A 15970-nucleotide genomic window follows, 5' to 3' on the forward strand; every position below is an offset into this window, starting at 1 on the left:
CTGCTCGTGAATGTGCGTATCTCGATGCCAGCTGGTGGAGCTGGTGCAGTACGTAGCATCGCCTGCAGCTATGTGCGTGACAGCGATGCTTGCCGTACACAACCCTAAGTGAAGACCGTGATCTATGTTAGAACGGATGCACTCTTCGTAGCACCTCATCGAGAGTCGCGGCTAGCTGATATCATAGAGGATAAGATTCATTCACGCATAGCAAGCGGAATGTGGCCGCGTTCGACGTGCATATAGCCATGAGCCTGTATATCGACGTCCGCCGTATCTTTACGAGAATCGAATGGATACGTCGGACGTACCTTTAGACACTTCGTATATGTTATGCTCCACCTCGTTTCATGGCCCCTCAGTCTCCGATCTTTCGACCGCGACGCCGCATTACGAACCCATGGCGAACCGCCGACAATCGCCCAATTTGCTATGCTTGCGGGCTCCCGGGTCACGTCGCTCGCCTTTGCCGTCAGCGCCCGCTTCGTCCTGAGAACACAGTCCGTCAGTACCACTACGATCCCGAGCCGCCCTTGAGCAACGTCTCTTCTGGATCGTCTCCACCTCGGGCTCAGTACTCGACACGCCGTTCGCCTTCGCCTCGCCGACGTTCCATTTCACCGATGCTCCGGCGACAGGCTCCTACACAAGGGGAAAACTAAATGCCGCAGTTCCGGAGGCAAGAACTGCGCGTTTGACGAACTCGTTAAGTTCTCCGCCTTCTCCCGCCAACGTCATTGAAGTGTTCGTAGAAGACTTTCCCGTTCTTGCGCTGGTGGATACATGTGCTGCCGTTTCCGTAATTAGTGATGCCCTTCGCCGCAAAATTCGCAAGGTCACGACGCCGCTTTCTGCCTTTTCGCTTCGTACGGCCAGTTCAGAGCGCATCACCCCTGTGGCAGCGTGCACGGTACGAGTTTGCATCGCATCAAAGACATTACGTATCTCGTCGAGATGGTGGTGCTTTACGCCTGCTCCCACGATATCATCCTCGGCTACGACTTCCTGTCGACTCACAGTGCTGTGATTGATTGTGCCCGTGCTGAAGTTGAGCTTTCCCCTGTGTGTAATGTTTCCCTGTGTGACCCGCCTGTGCGCCCTGCTAAACTCCTTGTAGCTGCAGACACCGACATTCCTCCCTTTTCTTCTGTTCCCGTTCCCCTTATTTCGACATCTGCCCTCCCTAGTCCTGTGCTCTTTACGCCCAAACTCGCCTCCGCCCACCATAACTGCCTCCTTCTTCCTTTCGCCGTTCTAACGATTTCTGATGGCAGCTGTCATCTATGGTTCCAACCCTTTTCCCTGCCCGACGGTTGTTCTTCGCGGGGAGTGCCTCGGCTACATTGAAGGACCCTGATCGCACTTACATGTTCTCCGAACCTGAAGTTTTCCCTCACATCGCTGCCCTGACGTCTTGTGCTGCTACGAGTGATGAGCTTCCTGTCGACGCCCTTCATCGAGCTATCGCGACCGACCTTCCGTCCGCCCAACGGGACCAAATAGTTGCCCTCCTTCAGAGCTTCAGTGCATCTTTTGACGTGTCCCAGCCTTCCTAGGGCCGCGGCTTGACCGTTTCTCATGCAATCGACACTGGTCCTCATGCTCCCCTGCGGCAGCGACCATATCGCGTGTCGCCCACTGAGCGCCGCGTCATTCGTGACAATGTCGCCGATATGCTTCAATGGGGCATCATACGACCATCTCATAGCCCTTGGGCCTCCCCCGTAGTGTTGGTGACGAAGAAAGATGGCACGATCCGCTTCTGTGTGGACTACCGGCGTCTGAATAAGATAACCCGCAAAGATGTTTACCCACTACCACGAATTGACGACGCGCTAGATTGTTTGCAAGGAGCGGAGTTCTTTTCGTCGCTAGATTTGCGCTCTGGCTATTGGCAAGTACCGATGGATTCCGCTGACCGCCCGAAAACAGCCTTCATCACTCCTAATGACTTGTATGAATTCAATGTGATGCCATTCGGACTGTGCAACGCCCCCGCCACCTTCGAGAGAATGATGGATAACATTCTCAGTGGGCTCAAATGGGAAACGTGCCTTTGTTATCTAGATGACATTGTCGTTTTCTCGAAAGATTTCCCTTCCCACCTTCTGCGCCTTCAGCGTGTCCTTACGTGCCTTACTGAAGCCGGCCTACAGCTCAACTTGAAGAAATGTCACTTTGCCGCTACCAAGCTCACAATAATTGGTCATGTCATATCCAAGGATGGCGTTCTACCGGATCCTACCAAACTTCGTGCCGTCGCAGACTTCCTCAAGCCCACAACCTTGAAGGAACTTCGCAGTTTTGTCGGTTTATGTTCGTATTTCCACCGTTTTATCCGTAACTTCGCCAGTATCATCGCCCCTTTAACGCAACTTCTCGCCGGGGCCCGAACCTCTCCTCTTGGTCACCAGCCTGTGATGCTGCGTTCAGTACACTACGCCGTCTACTGGTCTCTCCCCCTATACTCCGCCATTTTGACCCTGCCTGCTCGACCGAAATACACACTGATGCAAGCGGCGTAGGTCTGGGCTCTGTTCTTGCTCAACGGAAACCTGGATATTCCGAGTATGTCGTCGCGTACGCTAGTCGTACCCTCACGAAAGCGGAATCGAACTATTCTGTGACCGAAAAGGAGTGTCTGGCCATCATATGAGCCAGTTTCGTCCTTATATTTACGGTCGCCCATTCTACGTTGTTACCGACCACCACGCGCTCTGTTGGCTATCCTCCCTCAAAGACCCCTCCGGCCGCCTCGCCCGCTGGGCGTTACGTCTTCAGGAGTACGATATCCACGTCATCTATCGATCTGGACGCAAGCACACCGACGCTGATGCCCTTTCCCGTTCACCGCTTCCTAACGACTCGACGGCTGGCTTCGTTTGTGCCTACGATATGTTGCCGCTCAACATTACCAACATGAAATCTGAGCAGCAGAAGGATCCATGGATATCCTCCCTCTTAACATTCCTGTCTACGCCCGCAGAGCTGTCTCCGTCACGTGCACTTCGTCGTCAGGCCCACCACTTCGCCACTCGCGATGGACTTTTATACCGCCGCAATTACCATCCTACAGGGCGAAAGTGGCTTCTCGTGATTCCGCGACATCTCCGTGCTGAAATCTGCGCCTCTTTCCACGCCGATCCCCAATGCGGCCATGCAGGTGTCATGAAAACCTATTCTCGACTGCGTATGAGATATTACTGGCGCGGTATGTACCGCTTCATTCGTCAATACATTCGATCCTGTACTGCCCAACGTCGCAAGAATCCACCCCCTCAGCCACCCGCTCCGTTGCAGCCATTGCCTTGCCCCAGCCGCCCTTTTGACCGTGTCGCTATCGATCTGTATGGCCCGCTTCCGACCACTTCGGCTAACAACCGCTGGGTGATTGTAGCCGTTGACCACCTAACCCGTTACGTGGAAACATCGGCCTTGCAGTCTGCCACCGCACGGGATGTTGCTTCGTTCATTCTGCATCGCCTCGTTCTTCGTCACGGCGCACCGAAAGAATTGATCAGTGATCGCGGACGTGCGTTTCTTTCCGACACTGTCGAAGCCCTCCTCAAACAGTGCCAGATCATTCATCGGAGCACCACAGCGTATCACCCCCAAACGAACGGCATGACTGAGCGATTTAATCGCACTCTTAGTGACATGCTAGCCATGTACGTTGATAGCGCTCACTCTAATTGGGACCCAGTGCTGCCTTTTGTAACGTACGCCTACAATACGGCTACGCAGACTACGACTGGGTTCTCCCCCTTCTTTCTTTTATATGGTCGTGAACCCACGTCCACCATGGATACTATTCTGCCCTACCACCCCAACGCTTCAGATACCACTCTACTGTCTGAAGCGCACACATTTGCCGAAGAATGCCGACAATTGGCGCGCTCCTTCACAACGGAGAACCAGGCTCAACAAAAGCATAACCGGGACCCTACAAATCCAGCGCCTTCATATCCCTCAGGTGCCCTCGTTTGGCTCTGGGTGCCTTCCTCAGCACGTCCGGCCTCTCATCCAAACTCCTGTCGCGCTATCATGGACCTTACCGCATTCTCGAACAATCTTCTCCCGTCAATTAGTAGTAGAGCCCTTGAACCCATCTCCAGATCATCGCTGCCGCGGCCGAGAAACTGTACATGTCGACCGCCTCAAGCCGTATTATGATCCCCCTACCCTTTCCTCACCATGAGTCGCCAGGATGGCTCCTTTTCCGCCGGGGGGTATTGTAGTAATCCCGATCGCCATCAGCTCGCGCGCCAACCCGAAGAGGTAGACGAAGTGGAGCCGGAGCCTTGTTGGCACTGCACTGTTGGCAAGCTGTTGGTTCGAACGCTACCCCCGTCGCTTTGGTTTGCGGACGTTGCATACGGTCTTGGTGCTCCAATAAACACCTTACAAGACATTCACTGGCGCAATGCACACATTTACATTTTAAAATGGCTAGATACCTCCAGGAATGTAGTCTGCTTTCCAACGTCCAAGTGTCGCCTCTTTCATTTTGATTTGCAGTTGCAGCACATTCAGTTGTCACTTTTTCGGCTGCGCGAGTTTTGCTACGTCCTCGCATCAAGACCGCGGTGAGGAACGTTTATTTCGGAAAAGAAATGTAATTTGGAGCTTGTTTGCTGCTTCCCAGTGCTCTGCATTGCACTGGAAGCAAGTGCATTCACTAAGGACTATATGGACATGTCCGATCGGCGCAAACGCGCGGCGAGCTCTACGAAGACGACGTGTCGTGCAGTTTACGCATTGGAGAATAAGTTTAACGGCGATTTCTTATCCGCGTTCACTTTTTAAAATGCCATTATCGCCGCCGTATGTTTTACGCTTCTCCAATCTAGGCAAACTGTTTAGATCTGACGATTGTGAACTCCGCCTCGCCAAGCGGACTGTCCGCCGCGCTGCCGTCATCGTCACGAAAACAATCCGTCTACCGCTTAGTTGCTGGAATTGGCGCGAGTTCAAGCTTTTTCTGTTTTGAGCTTATCTTTCTGCTCATCTGCGGCCTGCGATATCACTCCCGGCGGGTGCGACCGCTGGCAGTAGCAGTCTCCCGTGCTGGGGAACACGCTAGGCCTACTTCAGTCTCCTACACACGATCGTTCGGCGCACGACTTTCGTCGGCCTGAGCGCGCACAGCCGGGGCAAGATCACTTGAGATGATTAATCAACTATTTTTTTTTTTTCACTTTTTTCAAGAATTCTTGCCGTGAACGCACCTCGCGGTTCGGAACCAAGCGCGGCCGGCGTCACGTCTCCGCCGTCTCCCCGCGGCTCGGGCGCGCCGAGCAGACGCCGTCAGCCAGCTCCACCAATGCGGTGACGCCTTATCGTCACGCGCACCCCGAAAGCCAATGGGATTGCAAATGCCACGTTTTCTTTTTTTGCTAATTTTTATGCGACAAATGGGCGAATGTAAACAGCAAAGGCGGCAATTTGAAGACGAAAGGCGGCTCTTTCGAATGAGACCAAGATGCCTACGGTGCCGCGCACAAAATGGAAGCTACACCTCGCGGAAAAGTGGTTGTTTCGGGGGTCGTTTTCGGACCAAATTTGGCCGACATCGATTGTATAAATTGGCACTGTGACTAAAATACCTACCCTAGAGATGAAAAACTTAGCAGATAGGTAGATAAAGAGCTATTAATTTCGCAAATCACATTTTCTGAAAAATGACTTTTTCGCGATTTTTTGGTCCGAAAGATCCGCGTCCCCTCAAACTGGCGAGTAAAGGTGCCCAACTTCAACCAAACAAAAAATACCGCAATGCGCATACCAAAGCTACACCTGCACTGCAAGCTGCTTACACGTCTGCAGTAGGCGAGCGCAGAAGACTCCTGTTTATTTCGGTTCACTCCAGATACATGATACACACACGAAACACATGCTACTCATGCTGGCTGCAGCCTGTATGCAGCTGCACAGAGGGGCTACCAGCACAACTACCTCCCATTTTCTTTCATTTCGGTGCTGCATTCACAACGCAATCCACATGCAACAGTGCGAAACTGGTAAACACCACTCGCTGCTGTAGAGGCTGGAAGGAATTGGGGTGCCACATTGAAGCACCCCTAGAGGGGATCAAGCAGTGGGGTAATCTCATCTGCAGTGGCAGCAGAGGCCTTATCTGAAGGAGAAAAACACCCACTGCTTCAGCGCTGACCAAGAATTTGCTTGAATGAAACACAACATACAAGTTGAGCCCACAAACGAGTACATATGTAAGCAAATGCACAAGGCAATGCGTGCAACATTGAACATAAAGCAAACAGCTTGCACAGCGGTGCTCAAACAACGTGAAGCGGGAAATAATCCGACTAGTACAACCAAATGAAACATCAGGCAATGCGTGTAGCTTCAATGCTAGACCAGCAGAGCCAGCAGCATGGGTAGTATAACTGAGATGTAACACGAAAGCGCGGCTTCTGTTGCCAGGGAGCAAATAAATTCAAGTAGTAAAAGCTCATTAATTCGAACTTCATGCGACCTGAAAGAAAATATCAAATTATATAATGTTCACGAATTATTGAATGGCCTTGAAAAACTGACAAGAACAATTTACACTACGGTAAATTTGCCATGTATACTCACACAATAACCCCCAATCCACCCATTTCTGTGGCTAAGATCCGAAAAAAAAGTGTTAGCGTGTCCCTCCGCATTGTGCTATCACTGTACAGCCTCCTCTATTTTCGAAAATAGAGGAGGCTATGGCTAGAGCTGAGCATTGGTGCCTCCCACTGTTGTGTGGTGTAGATAATCAAGCATGGATGAAGATGGTATTTGCGAATAGAGCTCCAAGACAGATATACAAGCTGGTGTAATGGGCTCTTGAAAAATGTAGCATCTGCGGGCATATGGCCCTGGAAGCACGTCATTTGCATAGGGGATTCAGTGAGGCCATCATATTTAAATATTTTTCTGGTTTTTAATTTCTTGATGACGAAAGGTAGTAGGAAGGTTTCTTGCACTGTCACACATGAAACGAAGTTCAGAGAGTATGTTTCTGGAGTGCTGTACTGCACACCTCTTAATTACAGTAAAGTTTACGTAGACCAAACCAGCAGATGCTATAATGAAAGAGCAGGGGAGTGCAAGCTGGATATAGCAAACAATGCAAGGGGGTTCTTCGCAAGAGAAATGGGAGCACCTGGTCATTGAATCCTATTACAATGGCATTGCAAGCTATTGCATTAGCAAGCTTTCCATTTCTTTGTTAGATAAAGGCTTTTTTTTTTCTGGATGGTCACATGTATGTTCTGGTGTTTGGTTAGCAGTCTTTGGGAATAGTTCTTCCTTTTGGTTTAGTCTTTCTATGGAGTGTCATTCGTGTTTTGACAAAGGTTCTTTGAATGTAGTGTCAGCTGTTGCATAGGTTTCAGCTTTTACATCAGCTCAAAAGTTGAAATTTCTCAGTTTTGCATTCTTTTTGTTGTTGGTTTTGTCTGACTTGGTGCCGTTTTTCAATGTATTTTTTCTTGAGATGCTAGGAAAGTGAAAGGTGGAGGGGATGCTAGGAAAAGGTGACTGTCGATTTCTCCCAGTTAGATCAGACCAGATGTGCAGTCCATGGGAAGCATGGGGCAAAATGGTATGTTGTCTCCGCAGAGGAACCTTAAAGGTCCAAACACTTTGCATCGGCTCAACCACTAAGATACCATTTTCCCTAGACATGGCGATGCCACGTGGGTGCTGAGGGTCCGTAGTGTCGCACAGTACACAAACACCTGCTTTAGCAGATGCCCCCTGTGGAGGATTGGTGGAAATGGTGGAACCGGATGTCTGTTCAATTGCTACCACTCCCAGTTTCAGCGTTTCCTCTAATTGGCAAAAACGACGCAAACTTGGAATACAGGCCCTGGTCGAGCTCATCGCTTTTTTTTTATTTATACCATTTCAGTTACTGGTCATAAACTAAGCATGAATCATATGCTTTGGTGATAAGGAGTATTCATTAAAGTGCCCATTTTTAGTTTGTAGCACCTATTTCAATATTTTTTAGAGCCTAAATGCCTGCCTATTTAGGGGTTCTTAGTGCCAGCCGGGCCATCGTTATTATAAACAGTTTCGCTAAGGAACCAAAGCATCCACTTTAACAAGGCATTGGCTATCTTTACTCATGTTTGAGGCTAGGTTTATGGGGATTAACGTTCCAAAGAAACTTAGGCTATGAGATGCCGTAGTGGAGGGCTCCGGAAATTTCGACCACCTGGGGTTCTTTAATGTGCACTGACATCACATAGGACATGGGCGCCTTGCTTTTTGCCTGCATCGAAAAGCAGCCGCTGCATCCTTGGGCGCCCTAACCACTGTGCCACCGCAGCGGGGCTCATTCAGTTTTCAGTATTTCCATATTTACTGCAGGATAAAACAAGCAGAGCAGCTTCTAACTATACGCTATGGTACACAGCGTGTGCATTAATGTGCCGAGCAGTAAAAAAATCGGTTTTTGGATAGGCTTCTGGGGTTTACTATCCCAAAGCAGCTCTGGCTATGAGAGACGCCATCGTGTAGGGCTCGAGAAATTTGGACCACCTGGGGTTCTTTGACGTGCACTGACATTGCACAGCTCACGGCACCTTGCTTTTTGCCTCCATCGAAAGGCAGCCTCCGTGGCCGGTATTCAATCCCAGATCCATGGGAAAAGCAGTCAAGCACCTTGACCACTCCACCAAGGCAGAGTGAAATATCCGAGTTATTTGACTGTACCAAAGAAGCCAGAGGCATTGAAATTGTAGAGCTTATTTTTTGGTCTCATGGTTAGACTTTTTAAGCAACAAGAAAAGCTTTAATAGTGGGCTGCGTTTTTCCTATGGAGGAGTCGTGCACTGGTTACTGCAAACTTCAGTTGTATAGGACAGTAGATACCATTGTGTAATAGCAGCGCCCTGCTGTTGCAAAATGCCCTTAACAAGGGAAAAACTCTGGGCGCGTGCTGCAACATGCCTTCTGTATAAATAATAGAGCAGTTCTTTTACTTGCCTCATGAACGAAGAGTAAACAGATACTGCACTGAAGCAATTTCTCTGCCTTTGTGTAAATGTGGCAAGAAATAGTGGATAGTATATGTAGACATTGCATTTTTGGACGTAGTTATTCTATGGTACGAACAGCATATAAATACAGTGCTGATTCAGTTTCAGAGCGCAAAGTTTGATCATCCTGGAATAAATGAAAATTTGGAAGCCTTGAAATGTTTATTGTTACCTGGTATACAGTACTACATCATGCAGAAAGGAGCTGGCTTGCTGTGGCTAAGGCTGAATGTTTAATTGTGCAAAATGAGAGCCTTTTTTGCTGACCTTGTAACACTAATCAGCTGTGAAGAGTCCTTTTGTTTTGGTGTGGTATGACCAGACTCTGGTAATTGTTGAGGCATTCTTGATTCTGAAAAATGAAAGCAAATATGAAACATCCTGTACTGCATGCATAATGTTTGAACCATATTTTGGTAAGGAAATTTAATCATACAGACCTCAAAAAAGAAGAAAAAACAAAAACAAAACAAGTTTTCAAGGTGCAGGCAGCACCAAACATCAGAATATTATAAAGTGTTATGAAAGTGGCCTGAATGTTGCTAGTGTTGGCGTGATATATAAAAAATATTAGTTGCAGTAGAACATCCAAAATAAGCATACAGTAAAACCTCATTAATACGACCCTCGTTAATTGGGAAAATTGGATAATTCGGAAAGCCCATCCGGTTCCATCATCAACCACATATACTATTCTATGGCGTGAAACTAGTTAATTTGGACAAATTTGGCCACCCTTACGGTTAATTCGGACAGGCGACGGAGCTCACTTTTGTGCAGAGCGGCCATGAGGGCATGGAGGAATGCATGAGGGCAGCAAAGGTGAGGTGGTGATGATGGTGGTGGTGATAGCGGAAGCGGCGCTGGTTGTTCAACCGAAATGTAAAGGTGCCATACTCATCGCTGCAAACATCAGCCAAGAAGGAACGATGGGATGCTTCCTTTTTTTTTTTGCCTGGCTACGCCTCGCCACTTTTTTCTTTGTGCTTGCGCATGTGTCGTAGAGTGTTGAGTTGCCAAGTGCATTTGTAATCCTTTTTTTGTGAGTTGTGCACGTGCTGGGGGTGGGGTGTGAACAGCGTTATTCTCTGCAACAATCCCAACAGCGCTGCATTCTTCGGCTCTTGCGATGGCTACCGTGGCACCAGCGAAGCGCGCGAAGTATGTGGCAAAGGACTTGGCCGAGAAAGTCGAAATACTGAAGGCAGTGAAAGAAGGAATGCCGCGACAGACCATCATGTCAAGGTTCAACGTCAAAAGGAGCACGCTGAGCTCATACATAAAAAATGAAGCTTAGATTTTGGAGGCATATGATGGTCAGCAGTTCTCAGACAAGCGGAAGAGACTGCGAACGGCAGCATTCCCGAAGCTAGAGGAAGCACTGCTTCAATGGATTAAGGACGCGCAAAATTCGCAACTCCCCTTGAGCGGAACTCTCATCTGTGCACAAGCAGAAAAGTACGCCCTAATGATGTGCATTGAAGGCTTCAGTGCATCGGAAGGGTGGTTCGACCGCTTTAAGAAGAGGCATGGTTTGGTTTTTCGCAGCGTCTGCGGCGAAAAAGGGGCTGTGGATGGAAGCGTCGAAAACAGTTGGAAGACTGAGCTTCCGAGGCGCCTTGCTGCCTATGAGCCCTGCAATATATTTAATGCAGATGAGACAGCACTTTTCTACAAGGCCCTGCCAGACAAAACGCTCGCATTTAAAGAAGACCCTTGCGACGGTGGCAAAAGAATTAAAGAGAGGGTGACGGTTTCGATTACTGCTAATATGACTGGCACGGAACGCCTGCCACTGCTTGTTATTGGAAATCGCAAAAACCGCGGTGTTTCAAGAATATCAAGCAGCTGCCGGTAGACTACCGAGCCAACATAAAGGCTTGGATGACAGCAGAGATATTTCAAGCTTGGCTACGCCAACTGGACCGCAGCTTTTCAGCGAAAAAACGCAAGATACTGCTTGTCCTGGACAATTGCAGTGCGCACCACAACATATCAGGGCTGGAGAACATCGAGCTGCTTTTTCTGCCCTCTAACACCACTGCCTCCCTCCAACCCATGGATCAGGGAATAATACAGAACCTGAAAACTCGGTACCGCAAGCACGTTCTCGAACGTACGTTGTTATGTTTGAAAAGCAGGACACAAGTACGACATAACTCTTCTTAGTGCAATGCACATTCTAGTGAATGCGTGGCGCAACACATCGCCTGCAGTTATTTCAAACTGCTTTAAGCACAGTGGTTTCACTGAGAGCATTCACACAGCTGATGCGGATGACGTGGATTCCAACTCGGTGGAAGAGAGAGACTTTACAAGCAATCTGCCGTCGAATGTTCGGCTGTGAAATTATTTCTCAATCGACAGTGATGGTGCCGTTGCCGGCCATCTCACCGACAGTGAAATCGTTCAGGAAGCTCTAGGGAGTGAACAGCCAAGTTCCGAAGATGACGACGATGCTTGTGACGAACTGCCGCGTCATACTGTGAAGGAGGCTGTTGAGGCCCTGAGTGTTCTTGAAGATATATGTGCAGGTTCTGCGGACAGTGTGCGCGCACTGCATCATTTGGTAGAAGTGCGCAAGGTAGTAGTTGCGATTCAACAATCACCAATTTCTTCAAAAAATAAAGGTATGTTAATGTAGGACACTTTGTTGTGTTATTTTTTTCCCCTCTCGATAATTCGACATGCGGTTAATTTGGACATTTTCTCTCGTCTCACGAAATCCGAATTAACGAGGTTTTACTGTATTACTAATGTAGACTTTTGAATGTTACTGTAATATGTATTATGTAATGTTTATGCTGTTTTTTGAACATTATTTGAATGTTGCAAAAAAAAGTTGTTTTAATATAACCTTCCACGTGGAAATAATGGTTTCTGGGGTTTAACGTCCCAAAGCGACTTAGGCTATAAGAGACGCCATGGCGGAGGGTTCTGGAAATTTCGACCAGCTGGGGTATTTTAAACTGCACTGACATCGCACAGCACACGGACGCCTTGCTTTTTGCCTTCATCGAAAAGCAGACACTGAGGCCGAGATTCGATCCTGCATCCTTGGGCACAGCAGCCGAGCACCCTAACCACTGCACCACCACAGCGGGGCACATGTTGAAATAATGTTTCATTCATAATTATAAAGCAAAATAGCAAATATATTTTAAGCATAGAGTCCCAGCACTTTTGAACTGCTTTAAATAACACTACTTTGCAACTAGATGTTTGAGATGATGCCTGCCGCAGAGTGCACACATAGCCTATTAGTTTGTTAGGAAAGCTCTGCCTATTATCCATTCGCCACTATCATTCATAGCATAGCCATCAATGATGAATATAAAAGGTTGTATGTTATTTGTTCAGAGGTCAGTGTAGGAGTTGTGCTGTGCATATTAAGTTGTGCTTTACTGTGGTCTTTTAAAAGCGTTAAGTTGTGTACCATTACAAGTTGTGGGCTTACATGCTCGTGCAAGCTTGCTTTATCATTTTCAAGGTATTACATTTGAGTTGTTTAAATAGTGACTAAAATATTATACTAACCTTTATATGTAACACCGCTAAAACATTAGAAAAAGAAACGACACTGACAAAAACCAAACGTTCGGCTGAAACAAAAATGTAACGTCTTGCAAAATTGAGAATCATGCCCAAGAAGAGCAATAGTGAATGAGGTGCCTGTTCTTAGCATTCAGTCCGATTATTTTCTGCACACTGCACAACAAAGATGCAGTCAGTTCATCTGGTTGCTGTATCTGGGATTATACATAGAGTGGACTTTAAGGGGACTGTTTCTAGGGAGGTAACCAGGCGTGCTTGAACAGTGGGGCAAAGAAAGTGATATCCGTCAAGATACTGGTATACAGAGCCCCTTTTTATTGCTTTTTTGTTTTTAGAGAATCCAAAATTTCTATGAAAAGAAACTTCAGATTTGCTTTAGCCCTGGGGTTATAGGGGACAGCAAGTGCCAGGTAAGAGGCAAATTGCTTGAATTAGTTTGCTAACTTAACTTCCATAATTTTATTTTGGGGCCCATGCTGTTTTTTGGAGCTCATCCTCTAAATAGCATACCAGAGAAAACATTTCAATTAAACAATTTGTTGCCTTAATTACGAAGTGCAAAGATGGCAGCCTGATAGGCAGCCTCACACTGCAAGAAAGCAGTGAATACATATGGCACAGATCGCTCAGCCTTGTCACATTGAGTACACAGTGCAAGCACAAACACTTGCGCATGGGGTACCAAAGAGGTAACAAACCTGCGGGCAAAATGACTCAACGAATCGCCGTGTGGGCCTTACGTGATGCCAGTATGGGACGAAACTGCTCTACATGGCGCCACTGTTACAGTGTGAAGCCACCTATCAGGTGACATGGGCACCTCACCTTAACAACTACAGACTCAGCTGTTCCTACTTGACATCTGTATTCCTCATGATGTGCGCAACAAGTTTCTTAAATTAATATTTTTCTTGAGATAGTCCTGAAGAACAAGCTCCAATTTTGCAAATATAACATGCACCTAAAAACCAAAATTATAAAGCTACATTTTGCTAATTCGCAAACAATTGCATGGTGCCTGCCGTAGCCCCCAATGACGCTCTAGGTTGCTAGATAAAAGCTTATCTGAAATGGAATAAACCAGCATGAAACAAGCAAAATTGGAGAAATAAGCCCCCTGCAAGTGTCTAGATATATCATGCCACCAGTTGGTCCACATATTAAACGGCATGTTTCTGTTGCTTCATAGCTCAACTCTATAAATATGCTGCTATGTTGCAATGAATTTTACGTGAAAAACAGTTGATACATTAATTAAGTGCATTGAAAATCCTCCCGTTATCGGTTAGAATAAAGCTTGCAGAAATGTACCCATTTCCACACAAAAAACAAATGATACTAACTAGTCTGTTTTGGCCGAGCTGGACTTGATACAAAGAAAAAACTTGGTGCTTCAAAAACAATGTCATTTTCCTTGTCATGAGATGCCGTGGGTGTCTGTTTGTTAGAAGTGCAAGCCATGCGAGCTTTTGCTTCGGCAAGACGCCTCCTCGATGCTGCGATCCTTGCTTTTTGGAGCTCAGTGGGCACGCTCTTTTTTGGTATATGTTTAACAGCCTTCATCTGTAAAAGACCAGACATACAACCAAGGTAAGCACAGACACCAGTTGTCTAATACTGGGTAACAGATTGACAAGTTTCACATTCTAAGCAGCACTTGTATTGTGTAAATGACAGGAAATGCTAGCAACCTGGCTCATGAAAGAAAAACAACAGAGTTAAAAATGACAAGTGTGTGCATATTAGGCACCTGTCTTTACTTATTCCAAAAAAGTCAGTTCATGCAGTCTAGATAAATGTCGGTGGGTGTGTAGGTGCTACAAAAGGGTACTTGACCACAAAAGCAAAGACTTGATGCAATTGGCCTCGAGATCGAGCAGAGTCGCCACCTTGCGGCTCAGCGGCGAAACCTACTCAGTGTGGATGCCTTTTTCGCGTCGTGTGCCAGCCCGCAGTGATTTACGCGCACGCATGCGGCATGTACACGAGTGTGTTTGTTTCGCGGTTCCTGTGAGCTTTTGCTTACCTATATGCCTCTTGCAAAATAAATATAAACAGTCTCCACTCCAGTACTCCACGCTTCATTAAAAAAATATACTTGTCCGTATCGAGCATGTCATACTTGGATAAGGACATCATCCATCGCGGTCTTCGGCACTTGAGATCCTTTGACATGCAATGTCTCAAACGAAGTGGTGCTGTCGTTACCGCCGTGTGAAAGCAAAACAGGTCACTGCCGTCAATAAATGTTAATGCAAACGCTCAGAAATCGCATATTCCCGTTTCTGTTTGGAATACAGCAGCTACTAAAACATATGCCACCGCAGACTGCTTCATATAGCAGAATGCAGTTTGAACAGACCACTCTATGCCTACTATGCCTTCTGTATACACGATAGAGTTGTGTGAGTTTTTTGCTTTTAAACCTCTGTCGCGGTGTCTCAATGGTAAGGGCGCTCGACTGCTGATTTTGAGAAAGTGGGATTCAATCACAACCGTTTCGAAAGGCACTCCTCTGCTGTGGGATTTGACGGCACAATAAACAATCCCACGTGGTAAATGTGGTGTTAATAATTTAAAAAAGCGACACCAAAACCAGCCTCTCCAATCATCCGTCATAGCCGTTGCCATTTTCATGCGTTAAATCCGGGCCAATATGCATTTCTTTTTTTTTTTTTTTGTTGAAGGCCTCTGTGCATCCGTGAAAGTTTTAGTGAGCACATTTTGCTTTATAGAAATACTTGAATGTTTGGAAAACATATTCCCTGCACCTAATTGTTACCCTAAATATTACATAATACACCTAGATAAATGTACTTTACTGGTAGCCTATTATAATTATTATAATCCCTTTTCAAATGTCAAAGTGCTTTCTTCCGAGCAAACGCGTTGTTTCTGACAACCGAAGTAAAACAGCTTCATGCGGGCTTAAATATCGGTGTTTAGTTTGGGAATAAATACATTTTTATAGTCGCATGATAAAATGACCCATTTCTTTCGGAAGAGTTTTATATCTGGCATCTGTTTTAGAAGCAATCCTAATATTTTACTTCGCATAAAATTTAGTCACTGCTAAATAATTAGTGATAAAGAAATTTTCAGCCTGTAAAATTGCTTCCCAGAACATTACAGTGCCCATGCGCAGTTTATAACGATGTCTTCGCAGCAAGTAAATCGTAGCTTGCACTTTAACGTTACTGAAAATTAATCGCTGATTATTGTAAATTCTGTCAAGTGTGTAAAAGTTTTCTCACACGGTGAAATTTATTGGCATTGCAAAACAAAACAATTACACTACTAATTTACCGTTATATATTAACATCACACACATCAGAAATCCCTTATACTTTCCTCGGTTTCAGGAAATCATT

General features: G+C 46.6%; 1 protein-coding gene across 1 annotated transcript in view; it reads right to left on the reverse strand.

Moving 5' to 3' along the window:
* Positions 1-9187: 9187 nt before the first annotated feature.
* LOC146205060 (disks large-associated protein 5-like) overlaps positions 9188-15970 on the reverse strand; it is a 75719-nt gene continuing 68936 nt past the window's right edge. The window contains exons 5-6 of the mRNA XM_084589748.1: positions 13943-14162; positions 9188-9396 (exon numbers count right to left, since the gene is read on the reverse strand). Of these exons, the coding sequence (XP_084445874.1) occupies positions 9278-9396; positions 13943-14162 (339 nt within the window). The 3' untranslated portion in view covers positions 9188-9277. The remainder of the gene's footprint in view (positions 9397-13942; positions 14163-15970) is intronic.

Source organism: Amblyomma maculatum, chromosome 1, assembly GCF_055883805.1.
Source record: "Amblyomma maculatum isolate TAMU_Amacu chromosome 1, ASM5588380v1, whole genome shotgun sequence".
Classification (NCBI taxonomy): Eukaryota; Metazoa; Arthropoda; class Arachnida; order Ixodida; family Ixodidae; genus Amblyomma; species Amblyomma maculatum.